Source organism: Anopheles coluzzii, chromosome 2, assembly GCF_943734685.1.
Source record: "Anopheles coluzzii chromosome 2, AcolN3, whole genome shotgun sequence".
Lineage (NCBI taxonomy): Eukaryota > Metazoa > Arthropoda > Insecta > Diptera > Culicidae > Anopheles > Anopheles coluzzii.
Window position 1 is genome coordinate 125,040,586 of NC_064670.1, and position 19,826 is coordinate 125,060,411.

Here is a 19,826-nt window from a genome sequence, read left to right on the forward strand (position 1 = left end):
TGGAAAGAATGTTTTGATGAACTGTTCGCATTAATGTGGTGTAAAAAGGTGCTAAAAATCGAAGCAAATTCTACATGTTCCGGGTCCGTGTGGGTCGTGAATAGTGCTCTGCTGCAGCGACGGAGTGCATAACGTTGCTAGAAGAACAACAGCTAGAAGAATACACGATTCAGAGGAGGTAAGGATGTGTGAAGAAAGAACAGGACCGAAAACAACGACGGCATGAATTATTAAATCATATATCGAAGGAGGCCGCGGTCCACCAAGCGGACGTTGGAGGGAATTTCGGGACCACCTCTTGACGTGGGCCGGCGGCTGAGATTGTGAAGAACACGACGAGTACCGGTTTTCGTTCTTTTGTTCGCTCACTTTTTTTTTTTGTTGCTTGCATACGGAATACTCATTCGCCACGTGGTTGTAGCCTGCCGGCGCCGGCGTACGAAAAAGAAGGGTTTAGAACACACGCCAGCCCAGCGGGAGAAAGTAAGAAAAGGATAAAACACACATTAGTGAGACAGTCTTCGAAACGGGAGAGTGAGAGTGCAAGTGAGAAAATTCTAACCGGGAGAGCAATGGGAGAGCGGTTAGCGCACACACACACACACAATTGTGCACCAAATGTACGTAAAACGTGCGTGCGCGCGTTTCCAACCCTCCCCCGAGCGCTTTTTGAGCCACTGTTGAATGAAACTCATCGTATCCGGGGAAAAATGGAGTAATATAAGCTCAAAAAACGTTCAATTATTAAGCATGTTTGAGGCCCGAGAACAGGCAGGGAAAGCCGAGGATCTACTTCATGGCTTGCTGTTCGTTTGCTCCAACGTTACTCACACACAACAACACCTGACGTAATGGTTTCCGCTTGCCTAGGAACAAGACAGAGCGCGTACACGCACTATACACGCCGAAAATAGTTTCCGACCCGGGCTGGATTCCATTTCGTTCTTTTTCGCTATCGAGAAATAGATCTGCCTCTCTGGCTGTTCGTTCGTCTGTTCCGCTGGCTGGCGTAAATTTCGCCTCATGCGTGTCCGCCACGCCACGCCGGTGCGGTTATTAGCAGCTCCCCAATGGGGGGAACCGTCGGTGCTAGCCCACATTGCCCACACAAAAAAACCTCCTCCATGCTGCCAGCGTAAGGCTTCTCCTTCATTTTAGCCCGCTATGAGCCGCCAGAAACTGCGCGAAAGCGGATCGCGAAAACGCGGCTTCTTTTTGTCCGGCTTTTACCGCTCCGGGCCACATTTGCTGCTACTTTTCGGTTTGGAAGCGGATAGGGGTGGAAACACAAAAAAAACCACACACACTCAAAATGTACCAAACCGACGGATCGATACGAATAATCAACTGAAGGGGGCAGCCAGAGAGCGGTTACAGTACAGTCCGAGTGGAGCCTCCGTTTTTTGTTTCGCCCCAGGATTACTACCCACCCGTGGAAGAAGACTCGTGGGTGGTGGGTTTTCCCTATCCCCCTCGAGCTTTTCCCCAGGCACGCAAACACACCGCCGCCGGCTGTATGACGCAATTCAAGCAGAGGTGCGTAGCCAACGTTGACAGGAAAAATGGAAAACAAGGTCAGTGTCCAGTCCATTCAGCGGAAGCATCGTAGCGTTCGCCCTTAATTTGTTTGTCCCAGCAACAACCATCGCAGCAAGCGGTGCACACATAATCCAATACAAACTGTACATTGATGCTTGGCTTGGCTGTCTTTTTTAGGAGAGCCGCAGCGGTACGGGCAAAATGAAGAAGCGCACTTACAATGTAGTTGCATATTCCCACCCCATTGGCAGCGAGTGACCGTTATCACAATGAGGCACAACACAGAATGAATCTGTAGCGAATGGAAAGAAGCCAATTTTTTCCACCCACCCCAAAATCGGCCAGAAAACCGGCGAAACCGTTTTATTCAGAGAAAGAAAACCACCGCTATTTTCGATTGGTTCGGATCGTCCCCGTACAACACGCAGCCCATTTTCGCGGAACTCAATCTTGCATACATACATATACATATCCGTTCTGGGTGGCGTGGCAGCATTGGTTGATGCGGAATGAATTATATTTCCCTCTTGCCTGCTGCCTTCGCATTGGCGCCAAATTTCCTCCGTTATTGCAATTTTACGGCACTGCATGGGGGTAGAGACACAGAGACACACACACATACACACCAAATTGCAAGTATGTTGTCCACAAACGGGGCGGAAAGCTGAGTCATCGTCATATGAAATGTGCAGTAAATGTGAAATATTTTCACCTGCTCAAGCCACACACAAGAAAACCTTAATAGTTTCCGATAGAAATTTGTATGTGTCAATCTTGCTGCGATGCATCTACATTTAGAATGATCATCTTCATCGAATCCCCGTTGCTAATGGCTCGGTACGACGAGACATACCTGCACCGATCGAAGACGAACAACATTCCTCTGCTCTTCTTGAACGCACGTGCGTTGCTTAATGGCAAACGCTTCTTCGAACAAATTCCGCCCTCCGATAGCCGTACAGCCGACAAAGGAACCATTTCACCGTTCCCAAACGCGTGTCCCAAAGTGACCGAGTTCCAATTTGCTTGCCGAATTGCGTGTATGTGTGTCTGATGTCTCTTCTGTAACGCCACTCGCGACTGATTTATTTTTGGCCCAGCCCTACCTCCCCCCCCCCCCCCCTCTCCCATCCACTGCAATGACATCGAAAAACGCATCTCCCCTTTTCTGGCTTAAAACAAACCGGCACGAGCGGCAAATTCTTCGCCCGTAATGCGCGCGTTGTATTAAATGAAGAAAATGCTTTTAAATCATCAAACAGACCTTTCTCGGTTGGTTTGCCGTTTTGCTGATGACAAATCACATCTCGACTGGGGACGACGACTTTTCCTTTCGCTCAAGGGCGGGACACTGCTGTGAGAAGCGGTGCAGGGGTTTTATAAAGTTAGAAAATTAGCCTGATGCAATGATGATTCAGTGTTGGCGAAGAAAATGCACCAATGATACACCCCTCTGGCCTCTCAACCCACCAGAAGCCGGCAGTACGAACGCCCGAAGAGAAGGAAAACCCAGCGAATGAGCTGAGAGAAGAAAGACCCTGGCGGCGAACTAGAATGTATCAGTGCAAGAGAGAAGGAGAGAGAAAAAGAGAGAGAGAGAGTTCTGTTATGCTCACGAGTTTACATGAAATTGAGCATAACGTCTCGGTCTAGGAGATACGGGAGAGCAGCCCTCCGCGGTAGTACCTGGGTACCTGGGTCTAGCATGCCATGCTCTATGCAATGATTGCAGACCCACCATACAATAAGAAACTTGGAAAGGAAAAATGCAAACACACCACATTTCGGCACCGCGGATTCTCTCGCATTCTACTCAGGGAAAAGAATGTTCTGCGTGTGTGTGTGTGTGTGTATGTGTATGGCGTACCCACCCATTTGCATGGACGGCGAATCAGTGTACATTCACTGTTCAACCCTGTCGGGGGGCGCACTCCCAGTGTTTTCCAACGGCAACAGAGCCACGCACGCGATAAATCAAAGTGAAAGGAAGGAACTACTCGACTCCACTGTGCGCTTTCCAGCCGTATTTGCAAGAGATTTCGCCGATTTCTGCACAGGGGTGAGGTTCAAGGTTTGTGCGAGTGTATAAAACATTAACTCGGTCACCGAAAAACCGGTATTCCGTTCGAGTCTGTGATCGAAGCCGTTAGACGTAGCGTTAGAGAAGAAAAGGGGGCGCGCGTACGGACACAGAAATACAAACCGTCGATCGCACCCGGAGTGTAATAATCGATGATCTCGTTTCGTTGTGTGGTGAAAATACTGAGGTTTGTTTATCGATCGTGTCACACTCTGCGTGAGGATCACTGGGGGAGGTATGGGGGCAATGTGAACAAAAAAAGTGTGATGTGTTATTAGTTTATTGATGGACAAGGTTTTATCGGTTACTCGAGCCCTTACACTAAATGCTGCGAGGAGGTTACAGTTTCCAACCTAGACTCAGCTCTGGGCCACAATAGGACCGATTATTGACAGGTTCGGGTAGCGCAGCATTTGCGGAATCAATTATCGAATGTCCCTCCCCTCCCCCACACACGCAATGGGATGGGGATGCTTCACAGTGGGGAAGGGAGCACAGGCCAACAAGGCAACAAGGGTACAACGCCAGTGCTTTGTATTGTTTGAACAGCAATTTTGTCTTGTCTCGTGACGGAACGGAAACAAACATCTCGCTATCACCAACACATCAACACACTTATACAGTGTCCTCCGTCTGTTCTTTCAAGATCATAAAGATAGAATTGTATCTTAAAAAATACAGATCATCGCATATTTTGCAACACATTTCATTGTTAAGCAAATCGTTCCCCAGTGATTCTCTCTTCCCCCAGGCGAAGAAGAGGCTAAGGCCACGCTCACTACAAAGAAAAAGGGTGCGCTCTACTTCCTAGGCGTGACCTTTCTCCTTCCATTTCATTGTGATTTCCCTTGGTGATTTTGCACATGTTTACCATAACGCCATCCCCCACGCCCCCATTCCGCCCTTCACCCCTTTCGTTAGCCGACGACGACGGAGGAAGCGTATTTAACTAGCGCCGTGACTTCGTGCTCAAACAAAACCCCCCATCTATTATAGTCCAAGTATCGATTCGATCACGCGGACACTTCGAACGCGGCCCGAGAACGTTTACATTTCGCGCCAAAGTCAATCGCCAACGCCAACGGACACAATCTCTCCTGCCTAGTCGCCATGGCAACTGGGCGTCTGAACTTGCACTCCTAGCTACAGTAGCTGCCAACTGTGCACCTACACTCGTTCCCTCACTCTCTTGCTCCGTCTCTCACTGTCTCTCTCTCTCTCTCGCGTTCGTATCTTAAACAATCAACAGCTTTGCTCCATTAGAGTTTTTATTTGCTTTTGCTTCACAACTCTCCTTCTTCTTGCTTCTTTCTCGTAGCCACCAGTCTGTGTTCAATGTTCTAAGCACGCGTTTACTACTTATTCAAGCGAATCGTGCGTCTTATACGCCACCCCCCTTCGGCCTGTCTTTACCCCCGTCCCTGTATCACGGATGCTTAGAATCGATGGTTAATATTTTGCATTGCAAAGTGGAAGAATTGGCTTATTTGTTTAGGCGACTGCGGCTCTGCGCCCCTCCACCCGTTGTCGAGTGGGTGGCAGTGCTAAAGATGAAGTATCGCCAACCCCCCCCCCCCCCCCCCTTTTTAATGGTTGGGGATTACTCAATCGTACACGGAACGCCACATCAGGATACTGGGAATGACGTTTTGAAGTGTTTAATTTTAGCAAACAACGTTTGCGCTTGTTCTTCTTCCCAAGTCGATCAATACGCTTTCCGCTGGACCAATCAGCGTGGGTTGCAAACTCATTTCGGGAACCAGATGACGACACACCGACGAGGCACCAACTCCCCAAGGTGGCCTACGTAATTTCGATGACGTTGCACAATGCCACCGCGTAGGAAACGCATCGGATTAGACGCGCTGAAACGCGTTCTGCAGTCCAGCGCTATTCCAGCCCTCAGCCATCCAACCCCCCCTACGGGTACATGATGTCGTTTAACGCTACGTTACACCGATAACGCTATCACCGATAAGAGGTCCCTCGTAGGTCCTTTGTCGGGGTGAGCGGGGCAAATAAATTCCGACCTTCCGACGCTGGTGTGGTTTTGGGTGTGGTGGGGGTGGTCGCCGTCTCGTAGTGGCGTTTCCACACGATGATAACGTGTATTTTCGTTTCGCGCCTTATAAATACTACGGCTCCGACCGGATCATCGCATAGCTCAGAACCTTCAGAAGTATTACAGCATTACAACAAATCCGGCTGCCAAAAAAACCCTCCCTTCGTAGCCGTACATAGTAATCGGCTGTGGTCTGAAATTAGTTCTCAAGTAGTAACCCTTGGATATTGCATCATTCGGCAAAGAGTCGGTAATGTGTCGGAGACACCACGCGGTAAGCGACCCCGTTGAATGCGCCAAAAACTATCGTATCGCAGGCGGCGGCGGCGGCGGCGAGAGTGCCACACAGAACAATACCCAAAACAAGAGCAAAAGTGCTGGTGTGTTGGTGTCATCGATCAGCGAGAGACAGAGCGAAAGAGAATCGAATAGAGAGGCGAGAGAGAGAGAGCAGTGGCTTTGAAATGTGTTGGCGCGTCAGCAAATAATCGCTAGACACTGTAGATAGACGGACTGAGGTAAAGCGTGGGGGGGGGTTAGTAGTAAGTATGTAAGTAGCAGTCGCATTCGGAAACACCGAGTCGGTCCTCTCACAGTTCACCATTGCCTTGGGCATCAGTCAAGCTTTCAGTTATCGTTTGACAGTTGCCGTTAGAAGAGGTGCCTCTAGAAGTAGGTCGCGCCGCACACACTGCCGCACAACCGATTGAGAAGCACCGAATTTCACCTTCAAATCCTGGTAGGCATTTCCTTCCTTCCTTCCTTTATTGCAATAGCACCTTCCCTCTTCGGGAACGGGTAACTAGGATTAAGGATTTCTTCAGCGACGTTGTCAGTGTTGATCAGTGTTTGTGTGTTTTGTGTGTGTGTGTGTGTGGTTGATGAAGAACGTGGGGTGAAAGTTGTACAGAGTTTTTTTACTGGGGTGAAGAGAGTCCCCGTCGTGGCCGTAAGTGTTTCTCCGTAAAAGCAAAAGGTGAAGTGGAATTATTTACAGTAATTAGAACTTTGATAGAGAACCCTCTCTCCGCGCTTGGTGGTGCTCGTGTAGTTTGTCGTACGTCGTTAACACGACATCGAGCTGTTGTTGGGAGGTCGTTGGGAGCGGGAACGCATTAGAAAACGGCGGGCACGTGGCTTTGAAATCTAATATTCTTCAATACACAGTTGCGCTTCTATCGGGAAGGTTTGCTCCTACTCCCTTGCCACCAGTTCGAGTTCTCTCCCTACACCTCTTTCACTGCAGTTCTGTGCTTGCAGAACAGTACACCGCTGGTGTGTGCACGTTCTGGCTCATTACGCTTCGTTCCACATAAGGGAAGTACTCAATTATTTTGCCGCGCATCGGGTTACATCCACGTCGCCCTAATGCTTTGCTAATACACAAGTTAGACAACCTCACCTGGTAGTAACTTTTGCGAGGAAAAGCCCCCGGAGCTCCGCTAAAAGGCTTCCGTAACATCATCCCAGCCTACTACGCCATTTGCAGTGGTATTTATCGCATTGTTCCCGAAAAAAACAGGTGTTTGGCTGGACTCACCGTGTTATCAAGCTACTACAGAGCAAGAATTTCAATGAGAAATTACGCTTACTACGATTATTACTGCAGGAACAACACAGCTCAGCTGATAAGCCCAATAGTGGGGGTGGTGTGATCGCATTCGCTTTGAATGACAACATAAAAAGCTTTACGATGATGTTTCCAGAGGCAGTCGGACGCGTCGTACAGAAGCTTTGTCGCTAATTTGTCGGTAGAATCGACCCAAAGGCGGTGCCGTAATGTGTCAAATGTGCTAAAAGTTAAATGCAAACAGTTTGCACCGATGCTTGAATCACTTTTAGCGCTTTTCGCGTGATTCCCTTTCATCCCTTTAATGTTCCGGTCGGCCTTGGCACAGAAAGGTAGCCCGTGTGTCGGCCGATTCTTGGCCCATTTTCTGCTACGAACCCTCGCCCGGCCCGCCCGGTACCACTGTCCTGGAACTTGTTGCTTCATCTGGTCGCCATCTGTGTTTGCCAAGAAGCGCAAGGGTAGAATAACGTCAGAGAGATTGCCGGCGGGAACAGGGCGAGCTTACCAGTGGGCTGGCTTACTCGCTCGAGCCTACCATAACCAGTTTCCCAGAAATCAACGGTTCAGCAGTTCGGCTGTTCTCTTGTGTGCCTTCTTCGAAACATTGGAATCCTCCTTCCTTTCCTTCCTCCCTTCGTTTTAGGTTTGCAGTTGTCCCTACAGTCAGCAGAATTTACAAGCCCCTGGCCTTATAGAAAAATAAACTTCTCAAAGTTTCCGATTTTCTCAGCATGAGGTTGATAATTTTTGTAACGCTCAACAAAAAGTGTCCGTTTGGCCGTTATACGATAAACGCAAACAGGCACGCACACACACACACACGCGCTTCCCTTGGGAGTTGAAAATGGTCATATTTGCATTCTACAATTGTTTTAGGTTTCACCACACCACACCAACCAGGCAAGAGGGAAAATTTGTGCAAGCTTTGCTAGTTTTTCTGGACCCAATCAGGAGGTCGTCGTCTGGGTCAGTGGTTCGGGGGGTTGGTTCGGGGGGTTACAAATGGAGTCGTATTTCATGCGCGTGTTGTAGCGTTCCAATGAATTTCCCAAACACGAGTAGGTTGCATCAGAAAACTAGCTGCACACACACGATTTGATATGCATTGACCGACGACCACGTGGTGAAAACAATTCTAAACCATTTCGAGGTTATAACGAATAACCCCTACCCTAGCGAAGGGTTGAATAGAGGAAAATAATGATCCCAATTTTGAGCTCCCTACACATGTAATGGACATTTAAATGATGCACAACCATGAATATTGGCCTGCGACTGTTGAGTGCTTTCGATGGAAGGTTTCTGAGGCGTAACCAGAGTCTCCAGGAGATTGTGTTGGATCGATCAAAGCAACCCGTATTCTTTTTAGCACGCGCAAGATATTGCATAACGATCATGGCTTGCTCGTTTGCTAATAGATGGCGAGAACGCTCGTAAATTCGTCTCCGAACTTCCGCAAGCCCTTCACGACACACCGGACATTCCAAAGGCCGGACATGCTTGAGGTGCATAAAGCGCCACCGTACAATGTTTGACAGTTGCGGCGTAACAGAATGTCTAAACGATCGTTAAAAAAGACGATAACACGGGGCCGACCGAGTGTCGACCGTGTTTTTACAACATCCCGCGCCCAGTGGAACAAAACACAAGCGAAAATCAACAAACTAGTTCCGCCACAAACACCAGATTAAAAAATAATCAAACATACAAACAGAAGGCGGGAAAGCCGCCTTCCAAAGTCCGGCAAAAAAGTAAATAACCCTCGGGCGCAGGTGGCGCTTTTGATAGCCGTGAGAGGGCGTGGGGTAAGATGTAATGTAAATGCAACGTGATCGTCACCCGGAAGTAGCCGTTCGAGTTCGAGTTCTGACTGTTGAAGGAATGAGCGAAATCAGCGACCAGTGTCTACGCAAAAAGGTCATCAAAAGGTGTCCAGTGTTCAGTTTGGTCACTCTACTGAAGTGTGATTCGCATTTCCCCTTTCCATTCTATCGATCTGGAAACCGGAAGCGTGTTGGTAACGAGGCGATAGCAGCTCGAGTTCCTGCTCACAAAAACTGCAATTTTAAATCACCACACCAATCTGCTCACGTTAAACAAGATAACGATAACGTGGAAGCGCATCCACTTACATACAACATGTTATCGATTTTGAAAAGTATCACACTCTTGTTGCCACTTCCCACTTCGTTCGAAGAGAATGCTTTCGACAGCGCAATTGAATATTCAGAGCAGTGGAAGAAGAGATAAGAGATACACCTCCTCGATGATAGCTGTAGACAGGACAGGAGTAGCTGATTGACAGGCCGCAATCTGCTGTGGACAGTGGAATATATTGGAACCTGGTAGTAATTGGATTCTTTGCTGACTCACGTCGCCGGTAAGGCTGTTTTAAGAGAGGGTACGTTCTATCGAAGAGGTTCTTTGCCTGTTCCTCCCGATCTTTCATCCTTAATCAACGCCTAGTGTGCCCTAGTGTGGTGCCCTCTACTAGCGTGCGATAAGAGATGTTTAAAGAGATGGGGGCTTGCTGTTGGCAAAACTGTATTTGCCTGCCGACACCCGCTGCTGTTGTTGTGGAGCGTGTTTGCGGTTTCCTTTCCACACGACCAGAGGACGAGGTTCGACCATTATCGATTGCCGTTAAATGTTTGTGACCGAGCATGTGAGGCAATGTTATTGTGGAAATAGGAAAAAGAATCACACTCGCTTATCAGCTGCACGCGATCACATCGAAGCTGACCTCTCCGGGCACCCACCGCGCGTCGATTGTACACAAGGGGCCGATTTTTAGAACTTCCCGATCGATAGCCAGCCAAATGGTGAGGTTTCCCACTGGGAATATCTTCCTCACAAAAGTGACAAACGTGTTAAAAGCTTGTTCTGTCGTTTCGGGTTTACGTTCGATTTCACTTTCATTCACCTTTCCGGAGGACTTGTTCCCTTCGTTCCCCCCGCACTGCTCAAGGGAGCCAGTATAAATAGAACCATTTTGACTACGAACAAAAATCAACCACCACCATCGATTTGGGAGGTAGTAGGGAGGGGGTTATGCTGACGTCAATGGCTGGCAACAGATAGGGGTAGTATGGAAAACCATTTCAAGGTCTGTACGCCAAAATAAAAAGGAAAACCCATCGAACATGATTGACGAATTTTGGTGCAAACGTCGTCCGGCGGTCGTTTCCGTCGTTGTCGTCGTCGTTTCTTATCTCTGCTGGTGGGTTCGATATGGCACCACCGGCGATAGGGACGTGCAGAGAGGGAGAGTATATGTGTCAGGCAACAGAGGTCTGACCGCTCTTGAACCGTTAGCCAAAACCTAATCACGACGGGGTGGCTTGCTCTCGAGAGTCATTGTACTAGACGCAAAAACGCGAACGACGCATTGAGCGGCAAGTTGTCGCGGTCGGAGTAGAAAAGTGGTATTTTTAGTGCATGCTCCTCTTTAAAAATAATCCATAAGACTACTCAACGAGCGGATAAGTGGACCGGAACATGCCACCGTAACAACAGCATACTCTTCTATCTGTTTGCACCTGATGGCCCCAAAATGCGAAGGAGGTGTGTCCTCGCGACACCTCTAAAATGGCGAGCACAAGATTCAAATTCTTGTACGCAACTAAAATAACTCATTATTGCGTTGTTGTGATGCTCCTGCAGGCTGCGCACATTGCATCTTTCTGAGAGCTGCATTTAGTTCCATTAAAGCATTCCACTATCACCCAGAATCAGAATCAAAAGCTCCCGCGATCGAAATGAGTGCTTTGCTTTCGATAAAACACTGCTACAATCAATCCCGGGTCGAAGGGGCCAAGCCAATCGGGGAGGAGAGGAGGTTAGTTAGGTCTGAAATCGATTTGACCGTGATTGTTTCGCTTGATAGTACTGCGGCCGCTTGACAAGCGATATAAATATTCATCACGCTATCAGCGCGCGCCTAACAATTGGAGCCCGCGCGTTGGCGTCTAAATGGTGTAGAGTTTTGGAGTTTGGTGGCAAGGCCACGTTCGGGTTCGCTCAATCGACCTGCGGGCAAATGAATGAAGCAGACGAGCCTCCACACATTGTGGTGGGTCTGTGTGTTTCTTTTCCCTTTTTCCAACGGAGGAATTAGGCAAGACCTTCCCGTTTTTCTTCTTATGCTTGGTAAGATCGTACCTAAATTGATCAGTAATCAGTCTAACCGCCTTGCCTTAGAACGATGCCGGCGGATGGCATAATTTGTGTCCAATTGATGTGTGGTGCCGTGTCGACATTCTATCAAGAAGCGGGTGAGGACGTTCAATTACTGTCTACTTTCACGCAACGATGTCTGTGAAAGTGCCTGTGTGGATGATGGTCTATTCTGACGGGATGGATCTGATCCAGTCCTGTCTGTGTCCATTAGCCAATACGTTACGCTCCATTCAAGTAATGTGCACTTTTCTGGACGATCGATTAAAGCTAAACTAGGAAGCTAGGGAGAAGCTAGCAAGGCATGCGATTGGCATTAATTGATGCGAAGATCAATAGGAAGGGAAGGACAGCCGTTGCAGCACATCGATCACATAGCATACGTGGAATGGTCTCCCATGTGCATTCGTCTATTCTGTACACCTCAAGCATTGATCGTTTTGTGTCTCTTCTTCTCTATTTCCAGCACTAATCCCACACTTCACACACTGCACTAGAGGCATACAAAGGGGCCTGGGTTTTAAAAACCGCGTCCACGTAGAAACAACGACGCCAAAATGGTGAACGTAAGTATTGTGACACTCTGAAGTGGCCAGAGTCCCCCTCCTATAAGATGATGCCTAGAGCACTAACCTAATCTCCCGCTTCTTCTTTTACTGCTACCCTCGACGCAGGAATACACGGGACCACCTCCGCAGGAAATGGAAACGTTCCTGCCCCAGGACGGAAAGAACGGAGCCACTGTGTAAGTGCAACCATAGGGTTGGGATGATATAGAATTTCAGTGAGGACCACCAAGGGTTTACTCTGTCTGGTTCGCTGAGTGTGACATTCTCATGTACTTAAATTGAAGTGCGAGTTGTCCGGATGGTTCAGCTGCTATTTCCGCTGAACTTGATCGCTGGATTAAGGAAGCGATCGGATATCGTGGATGCTTTTTCGTAGCGTGGAATGTCTGAAATGTTAAGCAAAACTTCAAAGATGTTCACCACACGACCCAGCGCAACAGGTGTCCAGTCCAACGCCATTCTTGCGCGAGCCTTTAGATAATCGGCTTTAACTCCTCGCATGAAATGATAACTCAAAACGAAATGGCAAAAAAAGGTTTCTTTTAATATTTTGTAATCATGCTACGGTAATATTTTAAACAAGATTCCTGTGCACGATACATTGTGCGATCTTCCCCCCTCTGAATGAATGTATAGAAAATTTCATACATAAAAACACTTTCACTATGGGCAGGCATAAATCAACTAAATTTATGTCGCACACTCCGTGGTCCGTGGAGGGAACGACACAGCTTGTATTTTTAAATAAATAATTTCGTCCTTCCTTCGTTTCCACCGCAGAAAATCTCTGCCTTTGCTGGAACCAAAGAAGATTAAGGTTGTGCAACACTGTTGGATTGTTAAATTGTTGCAAATTCGGGACGTTTCATGTCCTGTGCCCCAGAACGAGAGAACGATGGAGTTCATTAAAAACAGCGCTACTATATAAGTAATTCGCTACCGAACTTGGTCACGCCAATGCATGTGTGTATTGAACCCCCAAAAATGGACTAATGATAATTGATTGCGGGAACATCCCGATTGGGGAATGTACTTTTCGATTCACCCTCGGCATACGCCCGTTTGCCGACGCTTCCCGTCTGCTTCTCAGTTCACTGTCCATAGGGAACTGACAGTTTTGCGTATTCGCAATTCGCTGCGGGAAGCTGTTGAGATTCGATGCTTCATAATCCTCCGATCTTCTTCCAACCTGAGTTGGGCGACCGACCTCTCGAGGGCGTTTATCGGTTGGTGGTACACGAATTTTGTACCACACCAAGCAAACCTCATTTTCGAACCCTCATTTTAAGGTGAAACCACCGTGCGTCTGGCAGCCGAAAGACCACGCAGCATACAACAAGAAACAAATAAAACGCCTCAAAACAGCATACCAATGCGATCGGGCGCGCGATCTTTACGGAGGTCTTATACTCCGAGGTCCCTTCTGAAGTTGCTGCTCCTTCACGCCACCAGCGTACGTGATTGTGGCCCATCGTGTCGTCCTGAGGAAGAAAAACTCCACCACACCATCATGCTTCATCTTTACACGAGACCTTCGGCTTTCTTCTTGTCCTCTTTTTCCTCTGTCTTTCTCTCTATCTTTCCCTCTCTCGCTCGTATTTACTACAATTTTCTTTTAGGCCAATTTTCTGAACCTCCTTCTTCCGCTCTTCTGATGCACTCCACAAGGAAAAATTTGATAATGAACAAATCGATATTTCGAACAGGATATTGGATTGGGGGTGAGTGGGGGAGCAAGAAACACCACGGGGACGAACGTGTATGTACAGCACCATGCACCACGCTCTCCCTTGAGTTTGCGCGAATGAACAGAGAACCGAAAGAAACCGGGTGTAGAGAGAAGGAATAACTCATCATTTTCTTTTGCACAACAGCGTTCCATGTATGGTGGGGGGGGGGGGCGAAACTTCCGGAGGGTAGGTTTGAGGTGGAATAAATTAATTCGAGGTCTGAAATCAACATTGGAAAAGGATGCAAAGGGTCAAAAGACGGAGGGAAAACGAAACAGTGTACAATCAAGAGTCACGAGAAATGACATTTCGATGTGCAATGGGGATGTTTGTATCCTTTACTGAAGTGCAGTTAAGCGCATTATCTTGCAGCGACCTCAATTGCAGTGACAATTGCATTTTGCAACAAATTTTCAACTCTCTAAATTAATGTTTAGTATTGACAGGTTGTACATTAAATCAAACTAAACGATCGATTTTAATGAGTCATAGAAAACGAACCTGTCGTAAGTGACATCAAGAGAGTAAGTGACACTCACAATCATTTCTAATCACGACACCTGTTTATGATTATTAATTCCCGTTTATGGTGCGTTTTCTTCTATGCCCATACTCGCGCGATCACTTCCCGCGTACGCGTACGCGATCGATCGATCGATTATGTGTTGGCGCGCATTTGTTGTTACGCCTGCTGCGACGCTGAGTGCGATTCAGCGATGCATCAAGAACGTTGCAAAACCCGACTTGCCCATCAAAAATGCATGCAAACAACAGTGCAACACTGACACACGGGCTGATTTGCATGTGCAGAAAGAAAAGTATACCACCACCACTGTCATGCCTTTGTGCGCACTTCTCTTCGTCTAGAGAAAGGGGCAGACAACCCATGCTACGATGGATGGAGGGAAATGCAACCACTAATAAGAGGGTTTGTGTGTAGCAGCGGAGGCATAAAGCAATCGATGTCGCTGTCGCTTTACAGTTTATTTTTTGTCTTTGCGCCTGGCCAGTGTAGAGAGAGTCTCCCCCCCCCGCGTATGTACCGTGGCAAGGAAGAAACGGTTTGCTGTGCATTGTTCGCATTTCAGACCATCCGGCCCGGAGTTGGGATGCAATTTTCAACTACCAGGGAGGGTCAATCTGAGAGGGAAAATCTGAGAGACTGGAGGGGGGTTCAATGGGATGTGTAAGGTACTCCTCCTCTGGGGTAGTTAATAACAGCTCCGAAAAGGTAAACCGATGGTTAAACACCACCGGTGTTGTACAAGGGATGCGGGGAAAAGTTCGAAAGACATCACTTCAGTGCATGTTCGTCTCTGTCTTTCCCTGTTTGTGGTGGTTTCTGTTGAGACGCAGCCGAAAATTATCCTCCCGTGTTCCCTCCCTCCCCTTGCTGGTCTTTTCTGTCTTGGCGTGCAAAAACCCACCAAAAAAGAAACTAACAGAACGCGGGGCAGAAAAATGTTATCATGCCATGCATACAGGGAGGGGGGATGGAGAGCATGCATGTCCACCAGCCAAACCCTTGAGCTTGAGGTCCATTCCCTCACCATGGGCCCTGCTCACTGGAAAGAGGGAGGAAGGGTTGGGGTTTAATTTTTGCTGCGCCAACCGCCAACTGCAACCTGCCAGGCGCACACCACACAAGAGCCAACGACCAGGACCAAAAGACTTTGCTGTGGTCAGTATGCTAACGGTCGTCCACCGAGCAGGAGGCTTCTTTCGGTAGCTCACCAAAAGCGATAGAGACCCTTTTGGAAGCTACAGTTGGACGTCCCACTTTTGTTCAACGCTTTTTTGTGTTTGTGTTTATGTTAAGAAGTTTTGAATGTTTTATTATGTTTTTTTTTTGTGACTAAGGTCACACCGTGTTTGGTGTTTTAAATGAGCGAATTTGAAGCGTGTGCAAAGTCTCAAAACATTCCAAACTCCTCCAGCTGCTTGCCACCTGTAGTGTGTGCCGTGCAGTGTGTGTGTTGGCAAGTGAACAAGATCGTGTAAAGCTCTCCGTCCCACAAACGCTCCACGCGGTTCGGAAGCAACGCCTCAGCAGCAACATGGCGTCGTCAAACAACAATAATAACAATGAGGAAAAAATGGATATGGATATAAGGTGCATAATAGCGCATGGAAAAGAGAAAAAGGGCAACGTGGTGGAGAGATTAACGGGCAAATTCTTGGCTTCCTTTAGCGGGCTCTGGCGGACATTGGCTGATGCAACAGTACCGCAAGCAGTGTCAGACAGTTTAGGGGGACATTCTTTCTGATTTCTTGCATAAATGCATCATTAAATAAATGTTAAATTTAAGGAAAACTCCACAATTATTTGTAACCCCGAGCTAATATGCCCCCTGCCTTTTGGTTATTTTGCCTATTCCCAACAGATACAAGTTTACTCCCGCCAAATCCGATGTGGAGGCCAATGGTACAATACAGTTCGATCCGTTTAAAGAGCGGAAATTGGAACATCCTACAACGTGAGTGTACAGCAACTATTCGATCGTCATTCGTTTCCATTTTCTAATTTTCTCGCTCTCTTCGTACAGTGATGGCGAAACGTTAACGCATTTGCTGAAGGCATCGCTCGGTACGGGCATCCTGGCGATGCCGGTCGCGTTCACCTACGCCGGGTTGGCCGGCGGTATCCTGGCCACCGTTTTCACCGCCTTCATCTGCACCCACTGCGCGTACGTGCTGGTCAAGTGTGGCCACACGCTCTACCGACGCACGCACCGAACGGCGATGAGCTTCTCCGAGATTGCCGAGGTCGCGTTCGAGAATGGACCGGAATGGGGCCGCCGGTGGGGCATGCCCACGTCCTACTGCATCCGCTACGGCCTGTTCATCACGTACTTCGGTACCTGCGCCGTCTATACCGTCATCATCGCGACCAACTTCCAGCAGGTGATCGAGTACTACTACGGCAGCCCGCTGAATCTGCGCGTCATGATCGCGCTGCTGCTCGTGCCGCTGATCCTGCTGTCGTGGATCCCGAACCTGAAGTACCTCGCACCGGTCTCGATGGTGGCGAACGTGTTTATGGGCGTGGGATTGGGCATCACTTTCTACTATCTGGTCACCGATATGCCTCCGGTCAACGATCGGCCGCTCTTCCTGCCCGTCATGCAGTGGCCAGCGTTCTTCGCGATCGTCATCTTTGCGATGGAGGCCATCGGTGTGGTGATGCCGCTGGAAAATCAGATGAAGACGCCCCAGAACTTTATCGGCCTTTGCGGTGTGCTGAACCAGGGTATGGCCGGTGTGACGCTGATCTACATCCTGCTCGGTTTCCTCGGCTACGTCAAGTACGGTGATGAGGCACAGGGATCAATTACCCTCAATCTGCCAATCGAAGAGATGTAAGTGTGTGTGCGTGTGTGCGGAAATCGAATTATAAGTCCATGTGAGTAACGAGTGAATGATGTTCCCCATTTCGTTTCGTTTAGCCCCGCTCAAGCTGTGAAGATTCTGATCGCCCTGGCAGTGTACTGCACATTCGGACTGCAGTTCTACGTGTGTCTCGATATTGGCTGGGTCGCCATCAAGGATCGGTTCACCAAGCGCCCGAAGCTGGTTGAGTACGTGATGCGCACCATCCTCGTCACTGCAGCCGTCCTGCTGGCCGTTGCCGTCCCGACCATCGGTCCGTTCATTGGGCTGATCGGTGCGTTCTGCTTCTCGATCCTCGGACTGCTGATCCCGATCGTCATCGAGATGGTCACGTACTGGGAGGAAGGATTCGGCCCCGGCAACTGGATCGTGTGGAAGAACGTGGTCGTGTTTGTCTTCGGTATCATCGCGCTCGTGTTTGGCTCCAAGAGCTCCATCCAGGACATTCTTGCCCTATACGCTTAGGTCTGCAGCACCTTTGGGTTGTGGCGAGCGAGTGGAGAAGGCGAGAGTTACGGCTAATGGTTTGAGTTGGCAAAGCACACACACACACACACGCGCGCGCGCGCATATACAAAAACACACCCATGCAAAGCAATCACGCCGCCAACCAATACGGAACTACAGAGAAATTGCTGACTGAGAAACAAACTGCCTTTCGTTTGCTTTCCCACCAAACGCAGCTACCTTTCTCCATTTATTTTGCTATTTAGATTTCTTTTCGATTTCAGTGCACGACTTTTGTGCACCGGCGCCAAGCGCCAACCTGTGTAAGGAGGGGGAAGTGTTATTCCTCCCCCAGACGTGTGTGTGTGTGTGTATGTAGTTTAGGACAGAAGAAAACTATTGTGCTGATTGTTTGGAAACACCAGGTTGGGACCAGTCCGATCGTTAGCAAATGGGACCTGGGAAAAAGGAAAAGGACCAGATGCTCCTAGGGGGCGTGATGATGACCTTCCCGAGCCATTGCTATCAGGCTGCTACCCTTATCGTTAACACTCACACACACATACACAAGTGCCTCAAATAGTAGAGCAAACAATTGATATTGTGTAGAAGTAGCAACAACAACAACAACAACAACATCAAACAGACACGCATCGTAACGCAACAAACGATATTGTTTTATCTGCAACAGGGTTTTTGGACACATTGTTGGGCAGCAGCAGCAGCAGTACTAGGTAGTAGCAATAGTAGTAGTGCGCTAGGGATTTTCCGCGTTTCTGGTGTACGTGTTTTTTTCCATCACACATTGTTTTTGGTACTGTAGCGATGGAAGATAACAAAAACAGCATTTTGGACACGTTGTTGAAGTTTTGGAACGTAGCAGCAGCAGCAGCAGCACCCGCTCTCAGGGATGATGAGTGAGCATTTCAAGCACAGATATACAAAATCTCGCAAAACAAAACAATGCTGTGCGTAACAACAACCACAACGACGAAACACGACAGCTCGGTCGCGCATCGTTTGTCGGTCGACAAAATGTTTCAACCGTTTTTTTGTTCTCAACGCTGCCATGTGTTGCTTTTATCAACATCGTTATGTTGTTGCTTTTTCTTTTCGTTTTTTCTCTCTGTTGATTAAGGCCACCGAATCCGTTCCCTGCATGCGCCTGCGATTACCGACAACCCAACAACAGGGGTAAAAGGAAGAAACAAAATTAACAAATCAGCCCCCAAAATGATTGGTGTAATCAAGTTTTTTGATCTCGTGTTTCGAGATTTTGCTATAAATCCTCTCACTTACGGCCAGTGGCGCGTCAACGATTCTTTTTATAAAAGATACGTTTTCAACGGTAATCCAACACACATGCACCGAGAATTGTAGTGCAGAAGAGGGAGAGAGAGCGCGCGCTTGTCCTTAGATAGAACAGAGTAAGATGGTTTAGTAAGGCACCTTAGGTGAGACCGATTGGACGGGTGGACGGACGGACTCTGCACCTGATTTTGTTACAGATTCAACAAAGCAACGCAATGTTCCAAAAAATTATCTCCCTAAAATGGACACGTCTCTGGGACAATCATTCGGCAAACGTAGCGCGTAAATGCGCGCACTATATCGTAAGACAATTTCCACTTGAACGCAAACAGGCAAACGCTACCGTATTAAGACGCTCAAATTCAGTAATCGGTTGCGTTACACATTACACTTGATCGTTCCCGTGGTACAGTACCATTCATTCATTTGCTTCTGTTTGTTTGTTTTCTTTTCTCCTTCCCATTCCTATAATTATTGTCCCTACTATGTAATCATGTTTTTTTCTCATTGGCCCGCATTAGTGAAATAAGTGAAATACAGTCTGAACTCACTGAGTTGAACTGTTTGATTGTCCGCCAACGATTGAACGATTGGTGCTTTTTAATGTTCCCTTGTGCGTGCTTTATCGTTGCCCAGTCAGCCAACTGTCGAAGCGCAACTAGAGCAACCAAGAAAGCGTTCAACTAGAAGCGTTCCGACTGTATTCGAATTAAGAGGTGTACGAAAATTTGGGCCGCTCGTCAGCGCCTCCTGACTGGCTACGGCCTAAGACTTACATTGATTGTAATACCGCATGTAAGAGTGAATGAAAAAATAAATAAACAAGTAAAGCGTAACATTTACTACAACAAAGAATGAAGCGTATAGTAACATCACTTACCTGACACTATCCGCTGTGCGCTGTGGAGCTTCGTGGACGCCGGCTTCGTGTGCGCCACGACGTTGTGCC

At 48.1% G+C, this 19,826-nt stretch overlaps 1 protein-coding gene across 2 annotated transcripts; it reads left to right on the forward strand.

Annotated features, from left to right (window-relative positions):
* The first annotated feature begins 62 nt into the window (after positions 1–62).
* Positions 63–19,732, forward strand: LOC120953168 (proton-coupled amino acid transporter-like protein pathetic). 2 transcript variants are annotated; one of them, XM_040372888.2, is made up of 6 exons: positions 63–178; positions 11,897–11,996; positions 12,105–12,175; positions 16,114–16,206; positions 16,276–17,088; positions 17,176–19,732. In XM_040372888.2, the coding sequence occupies exons 2-6, from the start codon at positions 11,988–11,990 to the stop codon at positions 17,582–17,584; spliced, it is 1,395 nt and encodes a 464-aa protein (XP_040228822.1). In that variant the 5' UTR covers positions 63–178; positions 11,897–11,987; the 3' UTR covers positions 17,585–19,732. The 2 variants fall into 2 exon arrangements, with proteins under 2 accessions (XP_040228822.1, XP_040228821.1); XM_040372887.2 differs by lacking the exon at positions 63–178 and adding an exon at positions 6,281–6,420.
* Positions 19,733–19,826: the final 94 nt, after the last annotated feature.